This window comes from Tupaia chinensis, unplaced genomic scaffold (genome assembly GCF_000334495.1).
Source record: "Tupaia chinensis unplaced genomic scaffold, TupChi_1.0 Scaffold000275_1, whole genome shotgun sequence".
Lineage (NCBI taxonomy): Eukaryota > Metazoa > Chordata > Mammalia > Scandentia > Tupaiidae > Tupaia > Tupaia belangeri.
In genome coordinates this window covers 1,667,657-1,689,572 of record NW_006159757.1, presented here as the reverse complement: position 1 = coordinate 1,689,572, position 21,916 = coordinate 1,667,657, and the positions used below count along the sequence as shown (strand labels likewise).

The following is a 21,916-nucleotide window of genomic DNA, read 5'->3' as shown; positions in this document are numbered from 1 at the left end:
TGCTGCTGCTGCTGCTGTTGCTGCTGCTGGTCTAGGGGCCACGTTCTGAGAACACATCCAAATAAATGAAGGCATACACCCTACTCGTTTGAAAAAATATTGCAAAACCATCAGTTCTCCTGAATTTGTTCATGCAATTCCAGTTCAAGTCACAGCAGGGGCACATGTGTTTATGTGTGTATGGAAATTGACAGAATGATACTAAAATATGCGTGGAGATAAAAAAGGCAAGAGAAGCTAGCACAGACTTAAGGAAGAGCAGCAAAACTAGGTCTTTAAACTCACAGATGTTGAGACTTGTTATAAAATTATAGTAATTGAAACTATTTTATTGGTGTACAGACAAGTAAACAAGTGTACAGAAAACACAATCCAGGAACAGACCAGCACATTGCACTACATTGAAATGAAGGATTAAGAAATAAATAAATAAAATGAAGGGTTAATCATCAAAAGACCCCCATCATTAAAAGAAAAAGCAAGCTGCTGAGCAAGAAAATATTTGCAATATATCCAACAAAAGATTTATAGTTAGAATAGATAAAAAGCCCCTATAAATCATATTTTAAAGATACAGTAATAGAAAAATAGGCAAAAGGTTTACACAGGCACTTTATGAGAAGATCTTCAAATGGCCATTAAGTATTATGAGAAAAATGCTCAACACCACTAGTCTTCATGAAAATAATAATCTGATACTATCACATACTTATCATGCAGAGATTCAGAGCTACCAATCCTACTAGTAGAATATAAATTAGTTCAGCTACTTTGGAAAACCACTGGGCTGTATCTGTCCACCAAAGCAGACACCTGTCTTGTGACCCAGAAATTGTATATAGCGTTATATCCGGCAGGTACCTATTGCTTATTCTCCCTAGCAGTGTTCTGTCTGCTTTCCTGACCCTTGCTGTAGCTATCGCTCCTTTTCCTGCATCATCATTCTCTCAGCATTAAGCTGATATGGCCAGACTAATTAGAGAAATGTGTATATTCTTGTGTTGATCATCCGAGAAACAAGTGTATATTATACTATCACCTAAAGGGAAGTCTCTAATCGAGCCAGCCTGTGACCTAGTGGTTCTGTGAGCTAACAGATTCACTTGACTGACCGCCCAGTTCAACTCCTAGACCTGGTGACTTGGAGCGTGTGTGTGTGTGCGCTCCAAATCCTGAAAGGATATAGGTAGAGGAGAAGGGATTACGGCCGTGAGTCAACTGATATCACTGAGCTTTTCATTGGGGAACTTTGGGTCTCAGCCTTTTTTGGCTCTTGGACCCTCCAGATTCCCCAAAAAAGACTTACCATCCTGTTTAGAAGGTATCAGTTTGGCTTCGTTTACTCTCCCTGTGCCAGTAAAATTCCTCACCCAACTCTGCTTCATGGCCCCCACTTCAGAATTACTCCTTATCTTCTTTAGGAATAAAAAACTGTGGCCCAGCCTAATGCAGTTGGTAGGAAATTGAACTCATCACTAGAAGCCATCTGGCTGACCATGGTTCTGATCCCAGAATCAGCTTGTAATCACAGGGCACATCACGGTCCAAGAGCCTGATGAAGTAGAGGGCTAGGGAAAAGGATCGTGGCATGAGTAAACTTGTCAAAGGTGTCTCTTTCTTGTGTAAATGCACTCTTGATCATGAATAAAATAAACTTTTAAAAAGAATGAGCCTTGGGACCAGTAGTTAGCGTAATGGCTATGTCGCTGGACTCCAATGTAGTCGACCATGGTTCGAGTCCCGGACCCGGTGGCTTAAACTCACGCCAGGTGCGTGTGCGTGTGCGTGCCCAAGATCCCGAGAGGAGAACGGAGGAGAAGGGATTGCAGCGTGGCCATCCCCCCTGGGGAGTGATTTCTTGCTTTCTGTCTCTCTGTCTCTCTCTGCCTGTCTGGTGAGCGCACACGCCCTATAGCAAAAACCTCTCCGAAAAAAAAAAAGAATGAACCTCCAGTATTCTGCTGGGTGATCCCACTGCTTCTGCTCCTTTCCCGTCCCCTATGCCACACTGCCAGTACCACTCAGGTCTGCCTGGGCAGCCTGCAGGACACAGCAGCCACTTGTGGGCCCCAGGTTGCCACCTGCAGGTTTGGCCTTTTGGCTCTTAGTTTCCACTTGTCTTCTGCCCTAACGTCGTTGCTGTCATCTCTTTTCCTATTATTTTTATCTTTGTGATTCACGCCTTTAGAAGAAATCCCTTTATTGTGTTAGTGGGGCTTCTGGATGGAGAGGAGATAAACAATCCACTCTTTTAAGTTCAAGTCACTATCTTTAACCGAAGATTTCCTATTGTTATGGAAAAACAAGTGTGCTTGGCAGCAGTAGGCTGGAAACAGCTTTCACAAGGAGGTACTGAAGGAAAACTGGTTTTTTTTTGTCCTTGACTCTGTAGGAACCACAGGGGAGCACAGTAAGAGGCCTAAGACCCTTCATGTGCTCACCTTTGTGGCAGTCTTCTTTTCCATGTGGGTGAAACAGTCAGAGACACATAGGCACCAGTCTGTCAGTGGGTAACCCACATGGCAGGGAGCTGATAGAGGGCAGTGACTTCTACCCCAGATCACGCGTTAATCCCTACTCCATATGAAACCACTGCTTGCTTTATTTCTTCCATTCCCCATCCCCAACCTTTCTCACAGGATGATGAAAGCCTGAAATACCTCACACATGAGGAGAAGGATGTGATCCTGTTTTTTGAAGAGACTATTGATTCCCTGGAAGACGACATCGAGGAGCCAGTCCTTTGTGACAGTGGCGTCCATTGCCACTCCTCACAGTCTCTGGAAGAGAGTGCGTCCAGTCACTCCGAGCCTGAGGATGTCATTGATTTAGTGCAGCCAGATGCTGCAGCTGGGGAAGCTGACTGCGATCCCAATACAGCTCAGGCAGCAGGTGAGGAGGGAAGCACACATCCCCAGGTCTCGGGCTTGGATTATTGGCCTCCTACAAGACACAGTGGCACTGTGTTGGGTTTTCCTGTGTGTGCCAGGAAAGAAGCTGCTACGGTTATCAGACTTTTATAGAAGAAAAGCATCCTCTTTCTTGGTAGTTTGATTGTCCAATAAAAGGAAATTCCTAAAAGGCTAGAATAAAGAATGAGACTAAGTGGGCATATACACAGGTATTATTTTATTTATTAAACATATATGCAAGAAAGAAAATTGGAAGGGCATCCAGGTAACAATTTAATTCTTGGGGAATAAAAAGACAAGGGCCCTGTATTTTATTGCAAGAGAATACGTCCATTTCTGAAGCATAAGTTTGCAAGGTAGGAGTAGCTGAACCGAAAAGTCATCTGGTTTAAGAAAACAGGAAAAAAACAGAATGAAAATTCAGCTCAGCTTTGCTTTGTACATTTTGCTTGACTCTAAATGACATCAAAGGATAGGTCTGCTCTTGTCCATGGAGTCCCGGGATGAAGCTGGAGGAAAACGGACAGAGAGAAGCCCTTGCAATTGTTTTCCTGATTAGAAACAAATGTGTGTAAGGTGATAGGATTAGAAAGTTTGAGGAAGAAATAAGAGGGCAATACTATGGTTCTGGGAACTATAAAACACTGCCATTTGTCATGGGCCTTGAGAAAAAAAAATATATAAATATATATATTTTAAGCAAGCATTAATCAGAATGTCACGTATTATGATTATGGGTTCTATGTACACGTGGCGCTTGGTCTGAAGCCATCTCTTCAAAGAAGAGACTCGATATGAGTTTCCCATTATTTACTACACTTCTGCTTTAAATTATAGTTCCTAAAAGAAATTTGAACCAGGTGATCCTTTTAAAATGTCAGGTTACATTATGATGCCAAGGAAAACACTTTTGAAAATAAGCCACCTCCACCCATTGGTTTTCTCATATTTTCACAACAATTTTTTGTTTCTTTTTTTTTTTTTTTTATTTAAGTTTTTGTTATAGGGCACATGTGTTCGCCAGAGACAGAGAGAGTGAGGGAAAGTGAATTACTCCCAAGGAGATAGCCACACCACAATCCATTCTTCTCATTTTCTTCTTGGGATTTTGGGCATGTACACAAACAAGCTCGGCATCATTTTTCTTTTCTTTTCTTCTCCTTTTGAGAGATTTTTGTTATAGGGCACATGTGCTCACTGGAGAGACAGAGAGACAGAAAGCGAGAAATCACACCCCCACACCAGGGGGGGATGGCCACCGCCACAATCCTTTCTCCTCCATTCTCTTCTTGGGATTTTTAGCATGCCCACACATGCGCCTGGCATGAGTTTCAAGGCGCCAGGTGGAGACTTGAGCCACAGTCAACCATGTGGAAGTCCAGCATCTTAACTACTATGACCCTTAATGGCCCCCTGGCATCATTTTCAAGCCACCTGGTATGGGACTTGAGTTGCAGAGTCTGCTATGTGGGATCCAGCTGCCTCGACCACCATACCCCTTGCTGGCCCCATATTTTCACAATTTTAAGTGCCTACTCCAGTAGACATTATGTGAGACTCTAAAGATACAAAGACGGGGACCAGCAGTTAGCATAATGGCTATGTTGCTGGACTCCCACGTAGTTGACCATGGTTCGAGTCCTGGACCCGGTGGCTTAAACTCACACCGGACATGTGTGCGTGCATGCCCAAGATCCCGAGAGAAGAATGGAGGAGAAGGGATTGCGGCGTGGCCATCCCCCCTGGGGGGTGATTTCTCGCTTTCTGTCTCTCTGTCTATCTGTCTGGCAAGCACACGTGCCCTATAGCAAAAACCTCTCAAAAAAAAAAAAAAAAAAGATACAAAGACATGGCTTACAGTTTTGTAGCAGAGGATGAGTGTGTAAGCCTAGGTGCAGAAAGTGTCAGGTGAGGGCCAGCCTACAGTAGGGTGGTTAAGGCAGCTGGATCCACATGGGTGACTGCACAACTTGGGTTTCAGATCCAGAGGCTTGAAAAACATGCCAGGTATATGTGTGCACATGCCCAAAATCCTGAAGAGAGAGAGAAATAAGGAGAAGGGTTGTAGCATGACCATCTCCCATGTAACCCCACCACCACCACCACCTCCATCTTTCTCATTAAAGAAATCATGTGATCTCAGATTGACATTTGTCACTTTTGAGTGAAAGCTCAAAAGCAGGCCTATCAAATTCCACATGTGTTTTCAGGGAACATTTCTGCGTGATAGAGAAATGTTGTAGCCTTATGCACTTTGTCTAAAAGGAACTGGAGTTGTTGGTGTGTACCGTACAACTTTGTAACCTCAGTTTCCCCTTAGGGTGATGGAGCCTCAAAGCCTCTTCTTACAGGAAGCTCCTGGCTATTAAGCATGTCTCTCACAGGTTTTGTTTTGTTTTGGATTTTTGCCATAGGGCAACGTGGGCTTATGGAAAGAGGGGAAAGATGGCCATCACCCCCGGGGGGATGTCACAATTCCTTCTCCTCCACTCTACTCATTCTTTTTGGGTACGCATGCACACATGCCCAGTGTGATTTTCAAGCCATCGGGTCCAGCCATATGGAACTCCAGTGTCTTAACCACCTTGCCATCTGCTGACCCCTCACAGGCTTTTCACCATCATGGATTCGCCCTTCCTTAGCATGTGGTCATGAGACTGTACTGCTTCTCCTTCACTATCTGGGGAATAGAGATAGTGGAGTCTCATGGGAGCCCTGAGAGAGTGGGTGTTATGTCTCTTGATTCAGTGAAAAGGAGTATAATGTATTTACTTTTACCCAAGGTTGTAGATTATGAAGCTTCTCCCTCATTTTGCAGGGGCTGGACCCATTGGAAAGGAAGACATCCCTATTCTCGAATACAAAAAACAAGATGCTGAGAATTCTCCACCACCAGATGCCACGGTTCCAGAGGCCCTTCCCCTGCCACCTTCCCCACTGAACACCTCAGCCCCAGCCTACCCCAGGAGAGAGCTGCTCTCTCCACCTCCTCCCACAGAGCACCCCAAACTCCCCCGCTCAGTTCCTACTCCTCTTGTTATCGCACAGAAAATTTCTGAAAAGTTGGCAGGAAATGAAGCCCTTTCGCCCACATCCCCATCAAAGGAGTGCAGGCCCGGAGAATGGAGGACACTGACATCTTTAGCTCCCCGGAATGGAGACCACTTCCCGTGGCACAGGCAGCCAGCACCCAAGGTCCATCGCTTCCCCAGCAACATCAGTGTGACCAACAGCTCGGGGAAGGAATTCAATAAGACCATCTCCAAAGCTGCCGTCAACGTGCAGGAGCGGAAAGCCCAGGTCTTGGCCAACATCAATGGTGTCTCTTTTCTCAGCACAGGAGACATGGAAGATCGGTCACAGAAGAGTGATCTCATAGAGCATAGGCAAAGCTTCTCTCCAGAGAGGGCAACACGTGACCTAGGCAAGTCAGGCCTGGTCAAGGAAGCTGAAAGCCCGTGGGCAGGAGGGCAGCGTGGTGGGCAGCAGTCCAGAGGTGTGCAGACAGAGCAGGCCCCAGCGATGGCTAATGGCTTCCAGAGCATCCACGAGGTCCTCAGAAGCGAGCCCAGTCCCTTCGTCTCTGCTGGAAAGAGCATCACCTTCTGCCCAGACCCTGCTGTCACCAACAGGCTTGCACGCCAGAACAACAGCAAGAGCTTCTATGAACACCGGCCGCTGGACTGTGGCCACGATGGGAGGAAGCGGTCAGGCTCTCTCCCCAGAGCTGTGGGCTTCAGACCCCAGGGTGTCACCGTGCAGTTTGCTGGCCGAGGTTCCACGGAGGAGGCTCGGCGGGAGGCCCTGAGGAAGCTTGGGCTGCTAAAGGAAACCTTATGATGGATGCTGTGGCAAGGGCGCTGTGGCAGGCATGGTCACTGCCCATGTCCGGCAGGATGGTGAAAAATATCCCTTAATTTTTCCCACTCTAAAAGAAGATGATACGACATCTTAGTGTTAATACAGGAGTCACCTCGTCCCACAAATCCAGGAGCTATGTGGCCTAAAGTGGACGTGCAGAGGCACAAAGCAGTAGCCACAGGCCCTCTGTCAGTGCAGAGGCTTAGGCCTGGCGCTTGAAGCAGGGAAGCCTTCCAAGAAAAAGAAGAATCCAGGCCCATGTCGTGGCACCTTCCTTTTCCAAGAACTCAGAGAGGGAGTCATCTTTAAAACCTGTCAGCGTCCATGATTTGTAAATGTCCAGTGTTTGGGGGTTTGGGAGCAGTGGGCTGGGCCTGGTCTGTTGTTCCTAAGTCTCTAATCTAGCCTTTTACCCCAACTACATGACAAGAAAGCCAGTTCAGATCTCTATACTCAGGATTTTCCCTTCTTTTCTAAGAAAATAAAAAAGAAATGCTTGTGAAAGTTTTGTAGTCTTAATATTACTTTTTTGCTTTTTTTTGTTTGTTTTTACAGGGTGAACGATGTTAGTTTAGCTCTAGATATGCTTTTGTTTCTGGATATAATTTGGTTTACCCAGGGTTTTTAAGATTGAAACAAAACCTTTAGAGTATGATTTACTATAATTTTGAGTTGTGGGAATGTAATAGAAAGGTTGAGTTTAGAAAAGGTGGTAATTTTGAAAAAGCAAGTCTCAGACAATAGGGGCCACTTAACTAGGATGTTTTTTGTATACAAGCCCGTGTTGTGCATACGTATATGTACATGTTTTTAGTTATATGTATGTTAACATGTTTTTAGATATATGTATGTTTTTAGATATATGTATGTTAACTTACGTAGGTATAGTGTGTGTATCTGCACACATTCATTATGACATAAATATAAACTTCTGAAAACTCTGTTCAGTAAACTAGAGGATGCCAGGCTTCCTGCTGTCTGGATGGACGAGCCACTCAGCACTGTGAAGGATGACCTAGCAATTGCTGCCTCCTAATAAGGGAGTTTTAAGGACACATCTCTATATTTTAGCAAACCAAAAGGGCTTTTTTCTCAGTAATGTGTTCTTTTCCCAATTAAAATAATAGTCTTTCCAAATAAGCAAAATCAGTTCCTTTTTTAGTAAAGATTTTTTAAAAGAGTCATCGCCTTGATCTGATTTGAGTCTTTCTTATTTCGAGGTGGCTTATAAATAGAAGGAAACAAAGAATTTTTAAAGGTCCTGATTGATTGTGTATGCTTTACGGGCAAGATACCAGGATTCAGTTAAAAGGGGAAAACAGTGAACCAGGTTACATAGCCTGAAAAGAACTGGTTTTCTCCCGGCAAACTAGGTTACACAGTATGAAAGGAACTGGTTTTCTCCCAGACTATGTCTTACATGCTGAGTTGTGGCCACAAGCATTATTATCAAAATTACTTCAGGCTGGAGTCTTAAACCTCTAAAAATAGATGGGGAGGGGCTGCTCTGAGAAGGCACGCCCTTCGGTGTATGTGTCTCAGCCAGCACGGTAATAGAGGCTGTTTCTTCTCCTGTTGAGTGTTACTTAAATTCAAACTTTTAAATGTGCTGTGAAGGACTTTTTCATAGTATTCAATTTGCTTTTTTTGGTTATATAAAATGAATGATCATAATTTTCCCTTTAGAACTACAGTATTTAGTGTCTCTCGTCCAGCTCCTGTTTTCATGAAATAATCTCACTGATTCATGATGATAATCTTAATTTAAATAGGTGCTTTAATTTTACAACTTTTAAACATAGTTATTTTTAATTTTACTCCTGTTTGTGTTGGGTTGTTTAAAGGATGCATGAGGACTGCTTCCTTTTTTAAAAGTGAGATGCCATACACAGTGTTTAATAATAGAGGGCTTTGATATGGCTAACATTTAAACACCCTTTATATATAAGGGTCATTTCTTTTTATCTTACCCTATGATTTCATTATGAGTAGGGTGATCCTAATTGTATATTAGTATAATTACTATTATAATGACCTTTTGGAAAATTGAGTTTTATGTATAAGCAACTTTCTTTTTTTGTATTGTATATGATATTCTCAGTTACTTTCTTTTAAATGGTTATATCCTTTACTTCCTATTTATTCATAATTTTTTTGTATTTATAATTATACTGGCTGTAACTCTGGTCATTTTTGTGTGTGTGTGCCCAAAACCCTAGTAATTAAAGCCCTATAGTTCATACAAGGTGTAAATTATAGCTGCTAATGAACTAGTCTATATATGTATATATCATGTTAACAAAAAAATCTAGTTTTCTGAGGAACACTAGTTTCCTGGCCATAACTGTGTGATGTGACATTCTTAAAGGTCATCTGGTCCAAGGTCATTTGAAGGACTATATTTCAAAGCAAAATTGTAATGAAAAGGAAAGCTAAATCCTAAGTGCCCGTTCTTTCTTTCAAGTGATGCTTATAAATGAGTCTCTATTTTCATGAAACTTTTTAACTTACTACTTGAATCATAAAAAGAAAAAAAAAATTCTTGCCTTTAGAAAGGCATGTACAAACGGCCACACCATGAATACAGTCTCTTCTGCACATGGTACTCCTTTGCAGTGACTAGCCTCCAGTATTTGCTCCAGTTCTCACCTCCCCATCACCCTGTCTGGTATTTGGTTCCTACTACATGTACTTAGTGTCACACAGTGGGCAGAAATTTGGCTTTTTGCTTCCCGATATGCCCCCAGTTCATATCCTCCTGTACGATTGTTAAGGAGAAGCAGCAGAGGAAAGCAGCAGATTTTGGAATGCTCCCCATCAGGAATTCCAGGGTGATGCCTGTCCATAGCATCTCGTAATGGAGCCCTCTGCATCTGACCTGACTCAGAGCGCCACCACGGGAGGCACAGCCCAGGGTGCGATTCGGGACCTGCCTTCCTGCACTGCTTCCCTTCTGGGACTAGTACTCAAGCTGCCATCTGACTACAGCAGATTCTTCACACAAAATCCCTGCTAGGTAGCTTCTCCTGCAGGGGCCCATTCGAATCGAGCTTTCATGAGGAGCTTAGTAGAGATGACAACTGAGGTCTGCAGAGCCCTCAGGATTGGCTTTTTCATTATTTTTTTTTTTTTATCAGAAAAGTATTTTTAAATTTCCATGCTCTGGCTGTGAGGATTCTGACCTTTCAGAGAATTTGGTGAAGATATTTTTTTATACAGGTGGTCTAAGAAGTCAGCTACTTAACTGTTGTTTTTTCAGAGGAATGAAGAGAGAGAAACAGAATATGGCAATTTACTCCTGTCGAAACCTTGTGACCACCGTACTGTGTTTCTAATGGTGGTTCACAGAATGAAGGCATTCTTCTCCCAGTGCATTTTATCACTGTGACATGGCAAGATTAATAAACTTTTTTTTTCTCCTAAACTGCTCCCCTTGGGTTCTTAACCTCCTGTCATTAAATAATGGTGATCTCTGAATGAGCCACAACCTTGTATTCCTGCAGTTCTCTTTGTCCCCTGCCTATGGTCCCAAGCCAAGCTGCTGGAGGGGGGAGGATGGGCGGAGAATGTCCACCTGTGAGAACTGCGTGTTTTCATTGAACTGACAACTTACCAAACAGGTTTTGTGTCTTCTCTTCACAACAAGGCTTTTTATTTTTTTCCTGCTTTAAAGTATGGGGAACAAGTTCTCATATCCTTTTCTAATCTACTAGTCAGACAAGCCCTGCTTTCAAATATCTGAGAAAAGAGAACACAGGGCTGTAAGCTGCCATGTCCTGGGAAAATCGGAACTCTTTGTAATGGAACTTGACATAAAGGCACAGTGGGGAAACCTGTGTACCCCGTTGGCCTCCTACACAGGTTCTCTCCCCTTCAGCCCCTCCAACTAGAATCAGTGACTTTCTCTAGGAGCAAAAGCCCTGTGGGGGAAAAGGCTGGCACCAGATGATGGCCTGAGGGCCCTTCCCAGCCCACACGCTATAGCACAGAAATTGTCAACTTCTGTTTATGACAGCTGAAGTTCTCCTAAAGACTTCCTTGGAAAAAAATAAAGAAAACACTAGAGTGAAATTGTTTTGCACATTCCAAGTTCCTAACACTTCAGAAATGCCAGTCATTCTTGGTTATTGTCCTTCTGGGGACAGGGCCATTGACAATCCCCAGGAGTTGCCAAGGGTCCCCACAGTTTTGCATCTTGTCTTCTGGGCTATCTGAACTTAATTTTGAACAATCAGCTATAAGCAGCGAACTGGGGACTTCCAGTAAAGATCTCAAATGTCTAAATGGCAACTTGGCCTTCTTCGGCCTGGTGGGGGGAGAGCCCTAAAGTGCTCTGGGGCCACTCTCTTCCCCTAGGATTGTCATCTAGCCCCTTCTGTTTTGGGGTCTATTAGGAACCAGAATGAGGCTGAGTTAGGAGGGAGTCTCACCTGCCTTAGTTGCTTTAATATAGATTTTCCTGCACCCTAAGACTCAGCCTTACTGCTGAGGTTCAAGGGTTATCTGGAAGGTGAAACCACTCTCAATTTATGGAGGACCTGTGGGCCCCTTTCTGGGTGCTGGAGCTCCTAGCTATGGGTTAGGAGAAAGGTGGGAACTGGTGGGGAATGAGGAGGAATGGAGGAAGGAAGAGAGAGAAATTAGATAAATGCAATGATTTACTAGGCCATCCTGTCCCAGGTTCAGGGTAGTGATCTCTGACACCCCCACCCCCGCCCGTCCCCCTGTCAGCAGGCAAGGTAGTCCCTGTGATCTTCCAGTTCCAGCCCCAGCTAGGAATTCACATTTGGAAGCTGAGGTTAATGGAACTTAGTCATTAATGAATAAGTCACACTTCATAAACTTTGACCTCAAAGTATTTGTGTATGAAGCAATGCTGCTGCGAAGGGCAGTAACCTAAATTCTGTAAATACCTTTACAGGGTGGGGCTGAATGAGCAAGGAATCCATGTGCAGGCATACAAGGCCAGTGACTGAGTGCGTGCATATGTGTGTGTGTGTGTGTGTGTGTATGTGTTCCTGCCCAGTGGCTGGTCTGACTTCAGTACCTGAGCTAATTCTCTGTGTTTGTCACATTCTTTTTATGTGAGCATTTGAGCATTGGGATGTGGAACAAGAAGTCTGCCTGGGTCCTAAAGATGGCTCAGCTCTCTGGGGGCCTTCCTGAAGTTACCAAAGTCCTCAGTTGACATCCCTGACAAGTTACAGTGTCTGCAATGCCAGGAGGTTCTCTTCAGCTCTCAGTTCATTCTCTTATAGTTCCACAGTTTCATGGTCGGCGAAATCAGATTTTATCTGTCTTTTTTTTCTCTCTCTCTTTCTTTCCCTCTCTCCCTTCCGCTCTCATTCTTTTTTAATTTGCCAGAGGGCACCGATGATGCCCAGAAAGAAAAACTTAAAAAGCACTCCCCACAAGGAAGTGCTTGGTCACACAACAATCCTTTCTTCATTTCTCCCTCCTTTTGCGATTTTGGGCATGTACACATATGCCTGGTGTGTCTTTCCAGCAGCCAGGTCCAGGACTCAAACTGCACAATCTGGGATCCAGCCGCCTTTACCACCACACCCCACAGAGTTTTCCTTACCTCCCATGGCTTATCCCTGATTGGTAGCCACATTCTAGCCAACAAGACTTGGGCTAATCTGCAATGAGAAGAAAAGACTGCCCACTACAGTGTCATTTCAAAGCCTACTTGGTAGAAAGTGCAGACAGTGAGCAGTGGCACCTTGGGAGGAAGGGAGGAGGGAGAGACAGAAAGGGGAGACAGGTTGTGCTTGGCCTCAGAAGGACAGTCAGCCATCAGCCATCACCAGGGTGTGGTGCCTTCACCTGCTGCATGTGACATCTGCTGGGGAGATCCAGTTCAAGGCAGGTCCTTTGGCTCCCTCCACCTCCCTCCTGCCATTTAGGATGGTTCTGAAAACTGGAGTTGCCAGAGCTGGCAGTTCCCGCTGCCTTGTTGGAGGACTCCCATGTACACCACAGCTCACTGAGCTCACCAGTGTGTGCCTGGGCAGCCCTTCCAGGTGGGATCAGGTACTGGGAGAGCAGCAGGCTCAGGGGAAGGTCTCTGGTCCTGGCTCTCATTGGATAGCAGGACAGAGCTGTGCACCCCTAGCCAGGCTCCCAGCAGAGCTGGGTAAGGTAGGGTCCCCACATTTTATGCTTCCAGTCTCAGCTCCATCATGACACAATTGCCACGCAAACAGGTGCCCCACTCCTACCCTTCCTTGCATGATCACCACTTTGCCAAGACCTGCAAGTGGTATTGCTGCCATTTTGTCTCCACTTGCCTGGGACATACCTGCTCTGGAAGCACTGAGCCTCTCTTTGCCTTGGGAGGATCTGACTTTGTCTAGTAAATGTGCAATTGTTCATGTTATTTCTTGGTCAAGTTTTTCTACAATAGGAATAACTGCTGTCAGTGCCAGCTTAGACCAGTTTAAGCCAGATAAAAATGATCACTCAATTTTTCCTTGTAAACCAAAATTTTTTCCCAGCTCAACTATCCACCTCATATAGTCTTGATTCTAAATGATACACTGTGTCTAAAACTCAGATCCTCCCAGTTGGAGGGCACATTTGACTCTATGTGAACTTGGTTGGGAATTCAGTCAACACAGAACCCTGCTGTGCTTCATGAAGAGGTAGAAGAAATGATAGAGCACATTGACCTTGGAAATGAAAAAGTACAGCAGAAATTCTACATGGCCACAGCCATGGCAGGAAGAGAGATTTCAGCTCAATGCGGAGAATTTCAGAGCATTTAGACCACGGGAAGGGTAAGGGCCGTTCAGCAGGGCATGAGCTCTCGCACGCAGGGAGGTTGCGCCCAGAGACTGGGCCAGCGCTCTGGGTCTGTAGCAGTCTCGGTGACCAGGGCCGGCCCTCCCAGAACCGAGACCTGTAATGGTTCACACAGCAGGCTCTGTCCTTGCGGGTCTGAGTTTGCATGCCCCTCCTGTGACCGTTGACTGTGAGATTAACCTCTCTGAACCTCACTTTCTTCATCTCCGCAAACCAGTTCAAGGGCATGGACCTCCTAGTCCATCCCCACCGTGGGTGCCAGGCTCATCTTTTTTGCAGGTGCGCCTCCCACGGGTCTCGGCGGGGACTCGGCTCAGAAGCCAGTTGCAGATTTAAGCTCCACCCTCCACCCCGCCTCCGCAGGTTCATATTTTCCCGCTCGCTCCCTGCCAGCGGCGGCGGGGCGCAGACCTCAAGTCAGGGGTGCACTCCTACCCGCCCTGTCCAGTCAGTCTCGCCTCCCGGCTCTGGCACCGACCTAGCGGAACTGAGCGGAGGCGGAGGCACAGATCCCGGTCGCGGAGCCGGGTACCCAGGGCGCTTCGGGGCAAGAAGGCAGACCAGGCAGCCTCTCTGCTGGGGGGGGGGCCAATGTCACCCGTCCTGGGTCTAGGGGACCTCCCGGGACGCCTGTCCTCAGCGTTCCGCCCCAGCTGTCTCTTTCTCAGCCTACCTTGCTCCAGTGGAGCTCCGTCCAGAATGGAAAGACAGACTCTGCCTCTCGAAATGTCTTCCTCTGGGTTCGTATGAGAACTCCCTCCCTTCCCACGTTGTTTCCTGGCTCCCAGGCTGGACCCATCACACTTCCCCAGAGATTGGTGGCATCTGAGACTGCTCACAGGCCTTCTGAGCCTCGAAGAGAGGGCAGCGTTCACTAGCAAGGCCTGGGCTTCCCGGCAACTCCAACTCCCACCAGTTGTGTGCACTAACTTGCCCAGGTGAGAGGTTTTGAAAGGCTAATCACGGATCACGGATGCGCCAAACCTGTGACAACTGAACCACCAATGTGGTCCTGGGCAGTGGGTCTCAAAGAGGGTCCCCTGATGGCAGAACAAACATCATCAAGAGAATTGTTAGACTTGCACATGATCAGCCTGGCCTCAGACCCACAGATCAAAACTTCCTGGGGGGGTGGGGGTGGGGATAGGGGTGGGGGAAATCCAGTTTAAGGAGCCTCCTGTGATTCTGAGGCACTGGACAGCACACAGAAAACAGAACCCACCTCCCCCCTTGGGACCAGGAGATGGCATAATGGTTATGTTGCTGGACTCCCACTTAATCAACTGCGGTTTGAATCCCAGACCCCATGGCTTAAAACTAAAGCCAGGCACCAGTGCATGCATGCTCAAGATCTTGAGATGAGAATGGATGAGGAGAGATTGCAGCATGGCTATGCCCCCTGTGGGGGTGATTTCTGGCTTTCTGCTCTGTCTCTGTCTCTGTCTCTCGTCAAGTGCACCCTATAGCAAAATGTCTCTTAAAAAAAAAAAAAAAGAAGAAAAAAGAAAAGAGACCCCTCTTCCAAGAGGGACCTTACAGTACAGAACAAGTGTTAGATTACTGTCCCTGAAGCAGGGACCCAGTTGTACCATCTTTAGACCCCCAAGTACCCAATGTGGCATTCAGCACATACTAGGTGCTTGATAAATAGTTCTTAAAAGCAACAGGCTGTGAACACTGAAAACTCAAAAGTCTTGCAGTCTTGCAGAGAGTATGTGTTATTCTGTCTCTCTATTTTTTTTTTTTTTGAGAGAGAGATTTTTGCTATTTAGGCATGTGAGCTCACCAGAGAGACAGAGACAGACAGAAAGTGAGAAATCACCCCCAGGGGGGATGGCCATGATGCAATCCTCTCTCCTCCAATTCTCCTCTCAGGATTTTGGGCATGCACGCAAACATGCCTAGTGTGAGTTTCAAGCCTCTGGTTCCAATAGCAGTTGACCACATGGGAGTCCAGCACCTTAACCACTACACCACCTGCTGGCCTCAAGTAAGTGTACTCTTAATATTTAGAAAAAAGATGAAGTGTGGGAAGCAGGCATAGAAAACAGTAGACGTGGGTCTCACTTTCTGGGTCCTGAACATAGTGGCTGTTGAGAAGGTTGGTGACAAGGGGCCATGCCACATTTCTGTACCTCCAGGGCATGACTTACAGGTCTCCCTTGAGTGGGTCAAAAGGTTATATGTTAGCTGTGGTCAGCTGTTCATTGGGTCATGCTACCAGCCACTGAGCACCTGTTCTGTGCTGTCAGGGGTGCTGAGGATACAGTGATGAGTGGGACAGACACTGGCAGTCCAGGGGAGAAGACAGATAGATCAAAAAGCCAAGTGTAAGAAGTTATGACTGAACTGTGAAGGGGAAATATGCAGACTAGGAGACAGAGTGGGTGGCAGTAGTCAGGGAAGATGGCCAAACTGAGACTTGAAGGACAAGCAGGAGCTAACTGAACTGGAAGGTGAGTAGAGTGTGTTCTAGGCAGAGGGCTCTGCCTGTGCAAAGACCTTGAGCAAGTCAGGAGTGAGTGCAATGAGGAGAAGGAGGGTACACATGAGGGGCTGTGAGTCTCCAGTCACTGGGTACCAGTTGGTGCTGAGGGAGGTGGGACCCTGAGGAAAGGTAAGGTCCCTGCCCACATAGCCTTGCAGTCTAGCAGTCACTCAACAAACACATTGGTGATGCAATAAATAAAAGCAAAATCTGAAGCAAGACTCTACTCTTGAGGAGCTTATATTTTAAGTTTTAGGTTTTATTTTAAGGTTTTTGCCATAGGGCACATTTTTTAGGTTTTTTTTTTAAGGTTTTTGCCATAGGGCACATGTGCTCCCTAGAGAAAGATAGAGAAAGTGAGAGGGGAAAGTGAGAAACCACCCCCTCTACACACACTGCAATCAATCCCTTCTTCTCCATTTTCCTCCGGGGATTTTGGGTGCAAACACACATACCCCCAGTGTAATTTTCAAGCCACCAGGTCCAGGACTCAAACTGCAGTCAGCCATGTGGGAGTCTAACTGCTGGCCCGAAAGAGCTTAGATTTTAGTGGTAAAGACAGAAAAGAAACAAAGCCAAGAATAGCACTTCCAAGAGAGGGTTAAACAGAAGTTACAGACAAATTCCAGACCAGAAAAGAATGGGCAGGACCTAGGAAGTTGAAAGCTATGTCATCACCAGGTAATCAGGAGTCACGACTGTGCCAACTGACCCCTCGATTCACTCCACCACTCAGGACTACTTCACCCTAATGGCTTCAGCATCCTGCTTTATTGCATTCAAAGAAAAGAAAATGGCCAAGCTTTCAGGGGAGAAAGGAACAAGACAAAAAGAATACTATATTATATTATATTGTATAGTTATATGCACATTATACCAGGCATATCTTATACATATTGTATTACCCTGCACACTATATTATACATATTATGCTATGTGATATATATTATATTTTACATACTATGTTATGCTATCCATATTACACTACGCATACTGCCTTAGTCCGTTTTTGCATTGTTAACAGAAATCGTTAAGTCAAGGTGATTTTATAAAGAAGAATGAGGTTTATTTACAAACATTATTTACAAATTCTTGAGACTGGAAAAGTTCAAAGGCCTAGGTCTACAGCATGGCCTCTGGAAGAACAGAGGATGGAGGGCATGTGCAGAGAGAAAGCCAATGAGCAGCTTGCTCTATTATGGCCACCAGCTCTCACGAGAACTAACCTCACAATATCTAGTATCTAAAATGCACTGAGTCACACAAGATATCATTCCTCTGTTCGTGAGTATTGCCTCCATGACACAATCACCACGAATTGATTTCTACTCATGAGGCCTCACCACTTCTCAACATCAAATTCTAAAACATGAACCTGGAAGACAAACTATGATCCAAAACATATCACATATATAATATATATTTTATTGTACTATGCATATGATACCATACAATATATATTATACTACTCTAGGCACAGAATGCTATATATATTATACTACATATGTATTATACATATTATATGGCACTATGCATATTATACCATCCTGTATTTATAATATGCTATAGTATATTATATATCATGTGTGTATACTATGCTACACTAATCATGTTATACCATACTTATTCCGCAGTAAATAGCCTAATGTCTGACTCATAATCTATACGTTTTAAATTAATTTTTTCCATAGAAAGGAAGAAAGGCACCCCAACAGGGTCTTTATGTAACAGTCCACCTCTAATTTCAGCCAACCTGGAGTACAGGCATGTGCATAAGCCCACCCACGACCCCCAAGGTACTCAGGGATCTCTTAGGATACAAACCCTGGACCTTTCCCACATGGACCCAGTTGCATTACTGCTGTGCTTCCTCCTGGCTCCTCATAATCCAAGTGTTTAAGGGGGCTGACCCCATAGCCTAGTGGTTCGGGGAGTCAGATCCCACATAGCTGAGGGTTTGAATCCTAGCCACTATGTCTTGAGAAATACACCAGGCATGTGTGTGTGTGAGCCCTAAATCCCGATGGGATGGAGAAATAGGGGAGAAGAGAACTACAATGTGACCATGAGCCATGGGGTAGGGGGTGCTTTCTTTCTCCTCTCTTCCTCTCTCTGATTCTCCCTGGCAAGTGCATGTGTCCTCTAGAATTAAAAAAATAAATAAATGTTTATGGGACTGAGACAAGTCTTCTTCAGCTAAAAGGGAGCTCTAATTGTTGCACTTTGGCATTTGGAGCCTATGCCTGATGCCCTGAGAGTGTCACATCAAGTTCATCTCTGTTCAAATACAAGATCTGGTCCAGATACATTTAGAGGAATGTGGTGAAGGACAGGGCTTGGATCTGGGGGGTAGCAGAGGTCAAAACTTCAGCCAGCCTCCTAGTCATGGGAGACTGACTCCCAGCAGTCTGCTGATCCCAATGACAGCCAGAGCTTGTGGGTAGCAGAGGGCAAAACTTCAGCCAGCCTCCTAGTCACGGGAGACTGACTTCCAGCATACTGCTGATCCCAATGACAGCCAGAGCTTGCTGGGTGTACCTCCCTGGCTGGCTGCTGTGGAGGCATCACCTTGAGTGGGGCCTAACCAGACAGCATCTGAAATGGGACCCACCTCAGGCCCACACGTTCTTCTGATTTTCCAAGAAAGTATCAGGAAGGAAGAAATGCCTGGGGGGAGGCAGCATGTATAGTCAAAATGAGGGAGAGCTTTGGCCTTGCCTACCATAAGCAGGCTGAGCAACCCAGTCCAGGTACCTCCCATCTCTTGGCTTCAGGTTCCTCACTGGATTAGTCAGGATAGGTCAGCTGTGCTGTGGTAACAAATATACCCTATGCTCTCAGTGGCTTAACAAAATAAATTATTTTACTGCCAGCCCTTTTGTGAATCAGGTCTCCCTCCATCATATAGTTAAGTAGGGAAGGAAGAGCAACTTGGAGGGTCTTGTTGGATATATCTAAAAGCCAGTCCTAAAAGTGACTGACATCCCTCCTACCCCCTATTACTGGACAGGACTCATCACATAGCCACCTCCCTCTGCAAGACAGGCAGGAAATGCAGTCTCTGCCCAGGAAGAGGTAGTTCCATGGAGAGCACATGGTGTGGCCTTCACCCACTCTATTCTCAAATGCAGTCACTCACTTGTTTAGTTGGGAGGGGCATCTAATATGTGCCAGCCATTGTGTTAAGTGTTGGAGCCATGAAAATTTTTCTGTGCTTGGGCCAACTCATAGCATAGTGGTTAAAGTGGCTAGGTACATGGTCACTGCACTGTTTGAGTCCCAAATCCGGTAGCTTGAAAAACAAACCCGGTACATGTGCATACATGCCCAAAATCCCAAGAGGAGCATGGAGGAAAAGGAATTGAGGTGTTGCCATCCTGTGAGGGCTTTCTCATTCCCCTCCAATCCCTCACCTCTTTCTAGCAAGCACACATGCTCTATTGCAAAATTTAAAAAACATTTTTTTATGTTCTCAAAAAGTTCCATAAGCAGGACCAGCAGGGGATGTGGAAGTTAAGGCAGATGGATCCTACATGGCTTACTACTTGGTTCCAGTTCTAGACCAGACGGCTTCAAAATCACACCACATGCATGTGTGTGTGTGTGTGTGCCCAAAATCCCAAGGGGAGAATGGAGAAGATATTGTGGCATGGCCATGGCCATCTCTCTGGGAGTGATTTCTCTCTCTCTCTCTCTCTGTCTCTCTCTCTCTCAAACAATGATGTGCTCTATAGTAAAACTAAAAAAAAAAAAAATAAATAAAGTCCTGAGACCAGCAGATGATGTAATGGTTACATAGCTGGACTTCCACATAGTTGACCATCGTTTGAGTCCCAGACCCAGTGGTTTAAAACTCATGCTGGGCATGTGTGTGGGTGTGCCTAAGATCCCAAAAAGAGGAGAGATTGTGGTATGGCCATCACCCCCTGAGGGGTGATTTCTCACTTTCTGTCTCTGTCTCTCCGGCAAGTGCACATGTTCTATAGCAAAAATTTCTCTTAAAAAAAAAACAACTTATAAACAGGTTACTGCAGGAACAGCAAAAAGGGTCCCTACCCCAATAGGGACCAAAGGAGGTGGGCAGTGGCATGCTAGTAAATATTTAACAACCAGTTCTCTGTGAAAACATGGATGTGTTACACACGTGGGGACTTGAAAAAGTTTGTGGAAAAATGAAATTGAAGTACAACCTTATTTTGGTACAAAAAAGCCCTTTTAAATCCATGCTTAGTTTTCTCATAATATACATTCTCCATGAACTTTTAGAAGACCTCGTGTATGTACATGTGTTCATTATGAATTTTATTTATATAAAGAATGAGTAGCAGGCCTAGACTCTGTAGCACAGTCAGTAGTTGACCAGACTGCGGACCTGGAAGCCACCTGCCAACCAGTTTCAGGCCTTCCTGAAAACACACCAAGCACATGCATATATGCCTAGGAGGGCTGGAGGACCAGAGAAAGAAGATTCCAGTCTCAGGACCAGCAGTTAGCATAATGGCTATGTCGCTGGACTCCCATGTACTCGACCACGGTTTGAGTCCTGGACCCAGTAGCTTAAACTCACGCCGGGCATGTGTGCATGTGTGCCCAAGATCCCGAGAGGAGAATAGAGGAGAAGGGATTGCGGCGTGGCCATCCCCCCGGGGGGTGATTTCTTGCTTTCTGTCTGTCTGTCTCTCTCTCTCTCTCTCTCTGTCTGGTGAGCGCACACGCCCTATAGCAAAAAAAACTCTAAAAAAAAAGAAGAAGAAGGAGATTCCAGTCTGACCAAGTCCTGTGGAGGTTGCACACGTTCTCTCTTTCTCTCTCTCATTTTCTTGTTCATGCACACATACTCTATCATGAATAAAATAAATGAATAAATAAAGGTGAAAAGAAGGATGAGTGACACATAATTAACCAATAATGTTAAAATACACAATGCATAAGCTGGCTCCATGGCCTGGTGGTTAAGGCAGTCAGATCTCACATGGCTGACCATGTGGTTCAGGTCCCAGACCTGGCAACATGAGAAACATGCTGGGGGTGTTTGCGTGTGTGCCCAAAATTCCAAAAGTAAGATAAGATGGAGAAAAAAAGGATTGTGGGGTGACCATTCCCCAGAGGGGTGCTTTTTTTCTCTCTTTCTCCCTGTCTTCTTTGTCTGTCTATCTCTTTCTGGCAAGTGCACATGCCCTCCAGCAAAAAATATAAAAACATACATTTTTATGTGTATATATACATATAAAATACACTGTAGATTTCACAATTGATTCTCTCAGAATGTGTTCATTGATTTTTGCCAAACCCTTACATTTAATCATGATTTGATAAATGAAATTGCATCTATTAATCAACTCTTTTCCCAATAAATGTATTGTCCTTAAATCTGACATGTGATTTCCTGGTAAACCATCTCTCACATTCATACAAATTATATTAAGTTGAAACTTCTTTTAGCTTTAGCAGTTATATATTTCAGAACTCTATTCATTTGTCGGTAACAAAAGTACCTGTTTCACTGAATGAGTTAACGGTTCCAAAGGCTAAGAATAAAAAACATTTCCTCTGGGCTAGCAGGTGGTGTGGTGGTTAAAGGGCACTGGACTCCCCCATGGCTGACTGCAGTTCAAGTCCTGGACCTGCCTGCTTGCTTTCTCACTTTCCCTCTCTCTCTCTCTCGCACTCACTCTGTCCCTCTGGGGTCAAATTAAAAAAAGTAAATAAAAAAAGTTGAATAAAATAATTCTTTTTTTTTTTTTTGAGAGATTTTCCCTATAGGGCGCGTGCGCTCGCCAGACAGACAGAGAGAGACATTAGAGACAGAAAGCGAGAAATCACCCCCCAGGGGGAATGGTCACGCTGC

General features: G+C 45.1%; 1 protein-coding gene across 1 annotated transcript in view; it reads left to right on the top strand.

The window, feature by feature from the left end:
- The window catches only part of PROSER2 (proline and serine rich 2), a 54,112-nt gene extending 45,381 nt beyond the window's left edge, over positions 1-8,731 (top strand). Inside the window, exons 3-4 of the mRNA XM_006150014.3 lie at positions 2,640-2,892; positions 5,731-8,731. Of these exons, the coding sequence (XP_006150076.1) occupies positions 2,640-2,892; positions 5,731-6,752 (1,275 nt within the window). The 3' untranslated portion in view covers positions 6,753-8,731. The remainder of the gene's footprint in view (positions 1-2,639; positions 2,893-5,730) is intronic.
- The last annotated feature ends 13,185 nt before the right edge of the window (positions 8,732-21,916 follow it).